The following is a 12573-nucleotide window of genomic DNA, read 5'->3' as shown; positions in this document are numbered from 1 at the left end:
AAAGCTTATAAAAATACTCCATTGTATTTTTATAACTTACAATTCTCTTGCTTAAGAAATGCACAAGGGCTAATGTCTCTTATCAAATTAGGTTTTTGGGGTTTTTTTTTATTTTTTATGTGGAAATTAATACATTTCCTGCATCTGAGCTCTACCATTTCTTCATTGAAATTGTCCCTTAATGTACTTGTTTTCAGCATTTGATTCCTGATTATCCTTGCATTTGATAATTCATACCCTAAATAGTCCAATGGATAAAGACTTCCCAAGGAGTGCAAGTGCATCCTAAGCCCATTGACTACCCCAGAGCATCACACTGATGCTCTACCATGTATTTTAAATGTCCAGGTGGGAATAAAAGGAAGGATAATGTTTTGGGGAGGCAGTGTTTATTCTGCCTGTTGCCTAAAGGGGAAAAAATGAAAGTAGTACTGACCCTGCTGATTGAGAACAGCAATCCCGGCCTATCCGAGCAGACTCCAGTGAAGCAGAATCTAAGTTTCCAGTAAAACAAGTGCTCCCAGACAAAGGTTATTAGGCTGAGTGCCATGGCTGCTGCAAGCATATAAAACACTCCTGCCATGTTGTCAATGTCCAGTTGGCTGCTCATGACTTCATTCTTCTCGTTGTGACAAATACCAGTCAGCCACAGGGTTTCTAACTCTTCCATTTCCCCTAGGGAGAGCAAGGAGTCAAACCAGTTAAAACGCAAAAATCACTGCTCACAGTATTCGAAATTCTTTGCAAGTTTAAAAATACAGCACCATTTAATGCTTCATTCGTGGAGCACTGCAGACTTATCTAGCCAGCAGTTGCAAATATAGCAGATTTCAACTCACAGCACCCTAGTTTCAGATGTCCTCAGATTTCATAAATTACGTGGGAAGCTGGATGCTCTAGAAAGCAGGATCTGTGGCTTAGATAGAACTTTCTTCTGCTTGCTGTAACTATTAGCACTTGTTACAGAGAGTGGAATGAGTTTAGTAAAGAGCTGGGACAGGCTGTAGTGATCACCAGACCCTTTCATGCCCCCTCCCCTCCCCTGCCCTACACTTGCTCCTCTCTGATCCACTCCAACCCCTCCCTTTGGCCCTTCCCTTTAACATCACAAGATAAACTTCACAAATTCTTGCCATTCTTTTAGAGTGTGTCATAAGAAATTTGTTCTTTCCCATCTGATCTGTGATGACCTTATTTCTTCTTTTCAAGTAAGTTGCAATGATGTAGCTGAACCTCTTCTGACACATCTGGTCTCTGCATTCATCTCTGGTATCTATTCCCTTTTCCTGCTGCCATTCCTGTCTCCTGGGCAGCAGCAGAAACACAAACGACCTCATCACATGCCTGAAATGGAACATTCCTAGTTCTAGCTGTGCCACATCCTTACTGTCATTAAAACACTTCATTTACTTAAAGCTAATGAAGCAAATCTGCTCCCTCCCTCCCTCTCTTGTGTATTCTTAACTTTGAATCCATGTTTCACTGATGAGATCTGGCCTCAGATAAAGGACACTGTCACCTAGCAGTGGTTGCTACCGCCAGCATGGACAGAGGTGGGCAAGAAACTGCCACTGTTCCTGCCAAAATTCTTTTTATTATTTTGCATAATTTACTAATTCTAAAATATTTAGTGTTGTTCTTAGTGAAGCACTGCATGGGCATACAGGCCTTTTTACTCTCTCAGGATATAGTCAGCTGAGTAATCATATTATAATTTTTAATGTCATAAACTTCATTGTTTCTGGAAAATACAGCAGGCAATGCAGAGGGCCAAAAAGGACAGTATAGCTGTCTTGGTGTGTTTTCCAATTTAAGATATGGCTTCAGTCTGGGGGAAGAATGGTACAAATCCCTAATCCTTAGCCAGTGATTAGGGAATATATTTTCAGTATTATAATTCATACATCACTGGAAAAAAGAACAGAAAAAAATGGCTAGAAGCTATATTGACATTTCAGCTACCTTCAAGCTAGACTAGAAGATCAATGACCTGCTGTGCAAAAGCATTTTGCAGGATAGAGTGCCAGGGCACCAGGAAAGCTGCAGCCCACAGATAATTTGGATGTGAGTTCCAACTAGAAATGGAACACAAGACTGTGATGGAGAAATTGCTTCTCAGAGAATGTGAATGAAAAACTGAAGTAGAAAGGACAAGTTCTGATACACTTTAGCAAAGGCATTTCACAAATTTGGGAGAGGGATTATTCAGTCTCTAGCTAATTCCCAGTTTAATTTTGTGCTTGAAGCATGAATTGAACCTCTGCATCTGCAAAAGGCAATGTGTCTTCTCCCAAATTACAGTGCTCAATCTTCAAAATACCTAAGAGCACCCCAAAGAAGAAAGTCAAACCTAGTGAATCTTTAAATATCTTCTAATCCAGGACATTGGGACAATAAATTATTAATTGTAACAGTATAGATATTGCACACATAGATAATTGGGGTTCATTATTGCATTTCCATATCTTAGAACATTTGGATTTCTTTTGTTCTGTTAAACCTCAGTGGACTGTTTCCCTTGCCTTTCTTTCAAGTCCTCCCCAAGGTCTGTGAATAAAACTCACAGAGGCTATAGAAGAGAAAAGAACCCAAGTCCAAAGAGAGACCAATATTTATGGTCTGTGCACTAGTAGCTGAAGCTCTGCCAATCAGACCTCATTACTTCCCACAGGAAAATTCACATGTCCCATGACTGTCAGGCATCAATTTGATTTGACTGCTGTGCCCTTTCACTATTCATAACAAAATTCACAAAGGAATTTAAACCTCTTTTTTATTACTGTTTCCTCCGTGTTCCTTTCCCTTTGGCATGTACATCTAAAGTAACTATTGATAATCCAGCAACCTTTCCAAAAACATCCCTACAGAAATGAACTAAGCTTGTTTTGAGTCAAGATAAATGACAGTGCCCTAGCAAGTAAAGAAGAACAAAGCATCCCAGAGCCTTGCAGATCCTGCTGTTGCAATATCCCTTCCATAATATGACAATGACGGCAATCACTGTTAATCAATGCCCAAAAGAAATCCACATTTTTATAGATAGCAAAGCACTGTGAATCATTGGATTGCCATATTTATGGAGTGATCTTATCTGGGAATGGACATATTAGGCTGATAATTCTGGTACCTCCATATAAAGCAGTTGCCATTTCCAGTATATATCTTTATACATGTGCATATATATTTATATGTATGTGTGTGTGTGTGTGTGTGTGTGTACACACAGAAACACAGACAAAGCAGTCAATAATTTAAATATAATAACACTTCAGCATAGCTGACCCTATAAAACTGCAAAAATGCCCAATCTTCTTATTGCTTTTCCTGCCCATTGCACTTTAAACCAGATATTCACAGAAGCCATAACATTTTTATTACAAAATCCTCAGGCATGAGAAACTTTTTTATCTGTGGTGTCAATTCATTCCTTATTAAAATCTGCCACTTCCAAATTTGGCCTGGAGTTTGAATTCAAAACATTGAACTTTGAGGCTAGCTAAATTTGGTTCAGAAAATAAATTAATTTAAAAGAACTAAGTCAGTTTGGAGGAATGCTGTCTTTCAAATCCTTTTTGGTGGTCTGACTTGTAAGCTGAATGTGTAGGGTGATGACACCTATGGCAATATATCACACTTAGCAATTGAAAGGCCAGCAATTTGTGATTACCAGGCACTGGAGAGTTCAGTCATCCCTGAGTGTGCATAATATTAATTAGCAAGTGGGAGCTCCAAATATTACATAAAACAGACCTTGGAAATCTAAGTCAGCAACCTCAATATACATAAACGCCAGGCCTCACTGAACTGAGTGTTAATGGAGTTCAAGCCTGCATCTAATAGGGGGTCTCAAGTTACTCATAAATATTAATCAGACTTATTTTAAGGCTTTTTGTTTTCTCTTCAGGCACTTACTAAAGGAATGTAATGCCACAATAATTTCCTACCTTCATGCATGTGTGGACTAGATTAACATGTAAATGGACAGTTGTAGATCTCAGCAAGAAAGAACATCATGATGCTGGCACAAAACCAGAAAATGAAGAGTAGCAATGTATTTGACAAAAAAAAAAAAATACAGTGTTTGTTTTCTGTTTAACACATCCACAATCTATTTAACCTGAAAAACTCACAAATGACTACATGATTCCTACGTTAAGAGGTTTTTAAAAAATTCTATAGCACTGTATCATAAAAGATCTGCTTCGTTTATACTGTAAGAATGACCATAAGCAAGTACTTTAAAAATCCATAGTTCAAGCAGCATTGAGTCTCTGCAGTATTCATTCAAAATACACTCCAATGAATTGCAACATTCCAGCTCTCTCACTTGTAATTCAACACTATTTACAATGGGTTTAGGTTACAGCACAAACAGTGCTCTGATCCCTTTGTGCTCCTCCTGGGTTTGTTCCTGTGGCTATGGAGCTCTCTGCTCTGGCTGCTATTTGCACAGAAACGTGCCAGTTGGCCCTTTGGCCTGAATATCCCACGAGGGCCTTTCTTTCTACATTTTAGTGTAAACTCCTCTAGCCTCTTTCACACGTTATCATCCTGGGAAGGACTGATAAACCATCCACTGTGTCCCCTGAACAATTTTGTCACTATAAAAATTTCATTATCCAGACACAGAAACGATACAGTCTATAGGATAAATTACATGCTTTCCCTCATCAGGGCCTTAGCAGACACCTCTCCGTGGTGCCCAGTTGACAGGCACACTGCTTTTTTGCAGCCTGTGTCACTGCCTCTTGAGATGTGTCAGTTCTCTGGCATTATTTTAGGAGGGGTTACTGGTCTCCCCAGATTCCTTTTGTTTCCATGGCACACAGGCTCCTGCAACCACCTGAGCACTGGGACCCCCAGTGCCAGGTCCACCTGCACCAAACTGCCAGGCCCTTCAGCAGCTGTACCAGCAACTGCAGCTGCATGGGCAGTCACCCACCCCTGACTCCAAAAAACATTACCTTGCAGCTCTCATCAGTGAGAGTTGTCTGGAAAAATTAGTTCTCCTGTATACTGTGCTGTTTCAGGCATTGCGACCATCCCCGCTACGTGCAGTCTGCACATCCTGCAGGAGCGTGCCTGGGCCAAACAAGGCAAAGATGCCCTGTCCCAGTGGGGAAAGCAGAGCTGCAGCCCAACACCCTCGTTGCTGCGCAGGTTAAGTACAGCAGACCTCTGGTGTCAGCACTTCCTTGGGACTTGCATAAGGCAGAGGCCAGGAGCAGGTCACCGGCAGGAGATCACAGCGCATGTATCAGAGCAGAAGGTGCCAAAGGAGCTGGCTGCTGGTGACAGCGTCAGGGGCGGTGGCTCTTGTGCGAAGCGCTAACCTGAGGTTCAGCCTGAGCAGTCAGCACAGCAAACTGGCACGTACCCAGTAAAGCTGATGAACAGGAGGGTTAAATATATACACTCACACCAGTCAGATGGAGAGCATCAGCTTCAAAAGACTCTGGTGGCCCTAATAGAATCATCTGCTTATTCGGGCTGGACAAAAGGTAGTTTTCAAATTTAGGGACAGACTATTCCATGCTTGCCCTGGTGAGCACTCCCCATAAGTGACAGAGGAGGAGGGTAGCACCCCACCACTTGGGGACCCTAAAATAAAAGGGTGTTCCCTGAATAGCGGGGTCAGCAACCAAATGGATTGATGTGCATTTGGTTCAATAAACTCATCAGTTCCAATCTGACCCAGTTATATGATCCATACAGAATGTTTCAGAGAAGAGATTATATAAAAGCAAAGCAACTTATCGAATTCAGCCTGGATCCCCCAAAACAATCTCTCTTATTCTTATTTTCTGAGTTATTTCCCCCTGTGAAAATAGCAAGAGGAACACAGATGACTGACAGCAATAAACTTACTGTGAGCTAATGACTTCACTCTGCATGTCCCCATTAGTTAAGGATGAATTAACAGAACTGCTAAGCACGACTTTCAATATTACAATCCCTCTAACTCTTGTTCAGCTACACAAACGCCCTCCACTTATACACTCACACTCTTCAGTCACATTTGTTCCACCCACTGCTTAAGGAGGACACTAAATATATAAACAGAAAATCACTGTGATTGTGGGTGTATTCTGCCTGAGCAGCACACACTGAAAATATGTCCTTATAATCACATACGTATTTCCTTCTTGGGCTTTAACAGCCCGTGTGAGTCACACTGCTACACTTCCTTATAATCTAGACAGCGATTTGGAAGGCTTATGCTAAAATATGAAAAAAATAGCAAAGAGCTTTCCCCTTCCAGATGTAAGGGGGCAAATCTCATTTCCACAGTTACCTATTACCCCTAAGGAGTGGGAAGCTATTATTCACCCAGGAAAACAATTCTTAGTGCACTAAGCTGTCTTAAAAGCACATAAAGATTAACCAGAACTGAAAGTTATTAGGAAGGGATAACAGACTCTGTGGAAACTCAAACCAGAACTAGTTTTCTTCTTTATGTCTCTGAGTCTCTAATTGCTTTAAAGTTTGCAGCTTTAAGGGTTAAGGGCTTAATACAGCTACACCATCTGCCCTCTTTTCCTGGAGATCTCTTCCCACACTGTCTTTTGAACTGAGCTTTTAATCTGCAGGTAGTGCAATACATTACAAATACCTCAGACAAGTAGATGTGTAACCTGGCCAGCCAGCTGGTATACTCCACCCCTTCCCAAAATTACCAAGGATTTTCTGTTCCCTGTATCCAACCGTATCTGCTGCCATGAGTGTTTTATTGCTCTATTCTGCTGCATCCCTCCTAGCTAAAGGCTCCTTGCTGCCTTTCTCTCCATCCCATCCATGCACACTCTGAACCCCTCTTACGCTCTTAATTCCAAAGTAGCTTTGTAATTTGTAGTTCAATAATCTCATCTTCTCACAATTAAAATTAAAAAAAAAAAAAAATAAGAAGAAGAGAAAGGAGAGATGGGAGAAAGACTGAAAGAAAAAGAGAGAAAGAGAAAGCTAAATTCTCCTCACTTTCTATGCACCTGTGGTTCTACACCAAATCCCAAAGACATGATGCTATGGGTTTCAGAAACAATGCCTCCCAAATGATTTTGCAGGATATATTTGGAAAAAGTACCACTCTTTAAATGGCACGTGCAGCCCAAGCCAGAGAAGTATCAGCAACACTTGGGCCTGCAGACAGCTGGCCTAAAGTTCCTGCTATGGGAGGCTGGAGGAACACGGCTGCCTTCCCAAACGATGTGTACAGACCTGCTGAACCCACAGGCTGGGCCTGAGCCTTCACCCCACTGTGCTGGCAGAGCTGTGTGCACGCACAGTGACAGCTGCAAGGTAACACGCTGGGGCTGGGGATGTCAGCCTGCCCAGCTGCTCCTACAGAGGTTCAGAAAATAAATCAAAGCACGGATCATGCGATTCCTCAGCGCACTGCATTTCTGTTCTGACACATTCCTGTGGCCGTGGGCGGAAGATCCAAACAAAATGATGGTGCTGTTTCTTAGCAGCCGTATCATTTTAGTTGCTTCTCAACTCCTGGGTGCTTCTATTTCTCAACAGAAGACTGAGAAATTGTTGTCTGTGTCTCAGTAGAAATATTTTTACTTCTCTGTTAAAAAACAATGGAAGTTTCATCTTATGATCACAGCAAGACAAAAAAAAGCAGCACAACCTCCACTGGGCTTTAGAGAATCATCCCAATGATCAACTACCTTAAACCAAGCTGCAGATGCTAATCATCAGCTCAAAGCTTTTGCAGATAATGAGATGTGCTGTACAGACAGTAAGATGAACAAAACCAGAAATTCACTAGCAATGCACTTCACTCATATCCGTTATACAAGAAAAAGCAACTCTCAACTCTTTCTGTTAAAGAGATTCAGTGTTCCAAAGCAATTAACCTTATACTAACAAATGTATACTCATCTCAACTTCCCATGAGCGGGGCTATGTATGTGAACTTGCACAGAATAAGGGATGAAACCTTTAGAGCACAATTGCACTTCTGAGACAATTAAGTAGGTATTCTTTAAACTCCTCAGCAACTCATTCCCATCCTTCTTTGTCTCTTTTCTTCTTCGTTAGAATAACAAATTTGGCATCTTGTGGCCTGCTTCCTTACACTGAGACTTCAGAGCTGCTCTCACTGTGGGATTGATAATTGTTGGTGTAATTGGTCCACCCAGCAGAACTATCCTCAGGATGGGAACACTATACACACAGAAACATATATAAACCACCCAGTTAAAGCTTGAAGTTATCCCCAAGGCAAGCCTACATCCCTCTGTATTTATTTGATTTTTTTTTCCAGTGCCAACAAGATTAAAAAGAGGGTTCAAAGTCATTGGCTTTAATGCAGAAACAGCATCATGCTTTGAGAAGTATGAAAAGATTCCCCCTGCATGAACAAGCAATTAATTCTTCAGTTCGATGTTTTACATGTGCAAGGAAGAGGGAAGAAGTTCCTATCCACTGCACAAAAAATTCATTTCAATGTGTAAGTGAACTGGCTTAGATAGGAGAATGATATAGAAGCAGCAAGGAAAAATCGAATGAGAAAAACCAAAGGAGAAAGACATATGCAGAGGAAATTGGAAGCTCTAAAATACATTTCAAAAGGCCATTTCAGTACTGGGTAAATGTAAAATAGAGATGAGATCATGGCTTTTTGTATGTGCAATCAGATATACTTTTAAATAAATTACTTGGTGCTATCCAAGTATATAGTATAATCCAAAAAGATTATTTCTCTTATTAACATAATATTCACATAAAGAAATTGTGTTTGTTGAACTCATTAGAATGTTTTTTTCTTATAATTATGAAACTCATTAGGTTTACAATCATTCATTGAAATTATTCCAGACTCTGATGAATGCCCTATTACATGTACTGGAGAATAACTCAATCCTACTTGGGGCTCTGCTGTTTTACAGGCTTAGTCTTTGGGAATAATATATCCTGCAGAAGCTATACATGTGAAAGAAGATTTCTGCCTTCATTTGTGTTTGCCTATTTACTTAAACAACCTCATTCAGGCTCCACTGAGGCTTTCCCAGGAGTACCATCTTAAGATGAAACTTTCCCCCAACCATACTTGCTTTTAGTCTAGAGAACTTCAAAGAGATTTTTAGTGATATAGCAAAGTGATGTTGGTCTGAACTCTGGGTTCATCCCTTCTAGTTCACCAAAACAGAGTTATGTAAGTTCACAGCTAAAAAGATTATCCATCGAACTACTGAAGTTAGACATGGATTACAAAATCAGGTCATGCTAGTTCCGGGCAATTACTCTTTACATTTAATTTCTTGGTGTTTAGTTCCAGTTCACCTGCAATGTACTTTGTAACTCAGTAGAAGAAATTTCATTATTAGGGCTTTTCTGTTGATTTTTTTTTTCTTTTTTTTTTTTCTCACATTTGGGGGAAATGCAATGGTAGTTGGGGTTTTTTTTCCTGAAAATGGTCATCTAGACCTGTGACACAATAAAGTGAGACAAGGTATCAAACAGTTCTGGGACTAAAGGAAACATACCTACAACAATTTCTACACATCATGTATGTCCAATTACAAAACTCTTTACAAGTTTACGGATCCTTTACAAGAGAAAAGTAATGTTTTAGCATTCATGGGTTGTTCAGAGTAACTTCCAATGGAACTGGAAAAATGCCATAAATGTATTCACAATTCCCATGGTTTGTGCATTTAAAATTTTTGCTTATCATCTAGGCAAGATGAGTGAGGGAGGAGACATTTCATAATAAGGTTTCATTCACCTGGGTGTTTGCTATATCTATTGCTGTTCTGTAAGTTTTAATACTAAGTTTTGTAGACAATCCATTTGTATTATTTTCAGCTACTAAAAATGGGTTGAAGATATAAGCATTTGTATGCCGTGTAAGTCCACAGGTCAAAGTGTAAACACAGGGTAAGATTTTTCACACTTTCCTTCCACCCTCTTGGTTTTGTCCCTGATATTCAGAGATGAGGTGAAGCATAAAAATGCAGCACCTTCAGTATTTTGATGAGCTTTTTCTTAAATAGCTTCAAGTGCTTTCCCTACTATTCCATTTATTTACTTTCTCTGTGATTTAATTTTTTGTGTTGGATGAGAAGTATCAAAAATGATGAAAGAGTAAGCATGAAGGAAATGCAAAGTGAAAGGAATGAAAACCCAAGTGATGCTCTGGCAACATCTAGAGGGGTTAGCCCACACTGACAAAGACAACTCAGATCCTCCTTTGGGCTACAGAAGCTTTTTCTTCTTTAGTATGGGACCAATAATTCAACTTCTCTGATCCAAATTCCCCATCTAAAAATGGCTCAGAATTATAGCACCTAATAATTCTTTAATAGTATTACACAAACAGAAAATAATATTCTATTCCCAAACAGAAATATAAAGCCAATTTTTTAGCCAGTTAGTTGCAACTTTTTGACAAAAGAATATGTGAACACTTGAAAGGCAGCCACTGCAGGTCATCTATTCACTCCTTCACCCAAGTAAGTGAGGTTTCTTCCACAAGCCTCTCTAAATCCAATAGATGGATATGATGACAATATTATTTCCATATATACACCAGACAAAATGCATCAGTCATGATGATTACACCTCTTCCAGTTGTTTAGTATTATAATAGGAATAAAATCCATGTGCTGGAAGACCAATACACTCATTGACTGCTCCATGAAAATGAATGTCCTGGCTTTTATGGAACAGGAGGCTTCTATGCTAAGTCCTGCTCTGTGCCATTCCTATCATACTGAAATTCACCATTCTTACCCTCAATAGCTTGTTACTGGTGACATTAAGCTCATATTTATTTTCTGATAAAGCTCTCCTTTTCACTGATAAAGAAATGTCAACACACAGATCTATGTAAAAAAAACAAAACAAAGATTATGTAATACACACCATATTCCAATCTGATAGAGGATTTAGTCAGTCACACCGCAGAAAACTTTTAATTAGCATATTTCTATTTGCTCGTGCATGTGAAACACGAAGCTTTCTACAATCAAAAAGGAGTTCAAACCCTGTGTGGAGAATGAGTCATCATTGCTGTTTTCAAATATATCAAAGTTGTGCAGCAAGTTTCCTCCTGCAGGGCAAAAGTGCCAAGAGGACCTAAAGTTCTTCTATTTTGTGTTAGAATGAAAAATATTTGTTTGAAGTACAATGAAACAAGTCACCCTAATTCAATTTCATAAGCATTCTTTTACCAGAAGTTTAAATGAATCCATCCTAGATTAGGGATCACTCACATCAGTTCAGAACTGAGCTAAAGACTTTTTAATAGCAAAACAGTCATGCTGAAAGATAACTCATCTACCAAGGAATTGCTCAGAGACAAAAATAAAGAAAATAAATAAATGCATAAATGGTCTCTAACACTGAGGCCAGCTTTACTTTGTGATGTATATGAAAACACTTTCTGAAAATAGATGCCGATGCCCTTGGCGGTGAGGTGAGTTAGAATCGAGTGGAAGAGAACTCCTGTCTCAGCATCAAGAAGTAATTTTACTCATTTGTTTTACCTTTCTCTATTTTAAAGACTTGAAGAGAACAGCACTAACAGGCTCCTGGCTACTAAAACTGAATGAACTGTGCGTACATAGGAGGAAGAAAAGAAAGCAAAAAAGCTCAGTCCCTACCATCTCCCACAAATTGAAGAAGGGCAAGATCAATTTGTCTCTTCCAAGGTGATCCTTTCTGGAGAGCTATTCCATAGCCAGTAGTGGCAAAGATGTACCCGCTCCCTATTGTGACAAGTTTGCATCCTTCATCTCTTCCAGCCTTGTAATTCAGCACTGCTGCATCATAGATGAAAGCATCCAACTTCCTGAAATAAAAGAAAACATTTTACAAACCAAATCATTAGGGACAGCTGTTGTCAGACATCTTTTGTCCTTGATGTTAAGACCCTGTTGAATATCATATGGATTCTTTGATATCATTAATTACATATCCTGCTCTGTTGTATCTAAAATTAACAAAAGGCATCTATTTTAGTGAGGGGAAAGTAGGACACATAGTTTTGCATTTCTATTTTAGGGGATGCTGTTAAAAAATACTGAGCAGGAGAAACCAATCTACAAAATGTCTTGCCCTGATATCTTTGTATTTTGGCTCTCAAAATGGATAATAAATACCTTGGGATGCAAAATGGTCTCCAAAACCAACAGAAATTACAACAGAGAACTTAGAATTGAAATAACAATAAACAATTAGTTTATTTAAAATACTGAATGAGATTGAAATGTTCACCAGGTTTTACATACACGCTCTTGTTTTACTTCTCTTTCCAAAAATAAGCAGTGAAGGTGGCGGTTAAGTCCTTGATAAGACAAGGGAAAATACTGGAGCATATCTCATAGAGCTACCTAAATCCTACTTAAATATGATCAAAAATATTTCTTTACAGTTCACAATTCCAAACACACTATTTGTGTCTCTAGCGCACAGCAGGAAGAAAGGAACTTGTGAAAAAGTTTAAGCCTTTTAACCCATCTACCTAAAAAGGTAAGAATGGGATAATCCCATTCTCTAAAGAATACAGGGAACGCAACAGGAGTGGAAAATAAATTCAGTAAAGAAATGAAAAGAAGCAAT

At 39.3% G+C, this 12573-nt stretch overlaps 1 protein-coding gene across 4 annotated transcripts in view; it reads right to left on the bottom strand.

The window, feature by feature from the left end:
* Positions 1-12573, bottom strand: part of GRIN2A (glutamate ionotropic receptor NMDA type subunit 2A) — a 168203-nt gene that overhangs the window by 13444 nt on the left and 142186 nt on the right. For all 4 annotated transcript variants that reach the window (XM_032125739.1, XM_032125738.1, XM_032125736.1 and 1 more), the window contains 2 exons: positions 11616-11803; positions 437-675 (listed from right to left, as the gene is read on the bottom strand). In XM_032125739.1, coding sequence (XP_031981630.1) covers positions 437-675; positions 11616-11803 — 427 coding nt within the window. The remainder of the gene's footprint in view (positions 1-436; positions 676-11615; positions 11804-12573) is intronic.

Source organism: Corvus moneduloides, chromosome 16 (genome assembly GCF_009650955.1).
Source record: "Corvus moneduloides isolate bCorMon1 chromosome 16, bCorMon1.pri, whole genome shotgun sequence".
NCBI lineage: Eukaryota > Metazoa > Chordata > Aves > Passeriformes > Corvidae > Corvus > Corvus moneduloides.
The sequence above is the reverse complement of the archived record's forward strand: the minus strand, read 5'-3'. Positions and strand labels throughout refer to the sequence as shown.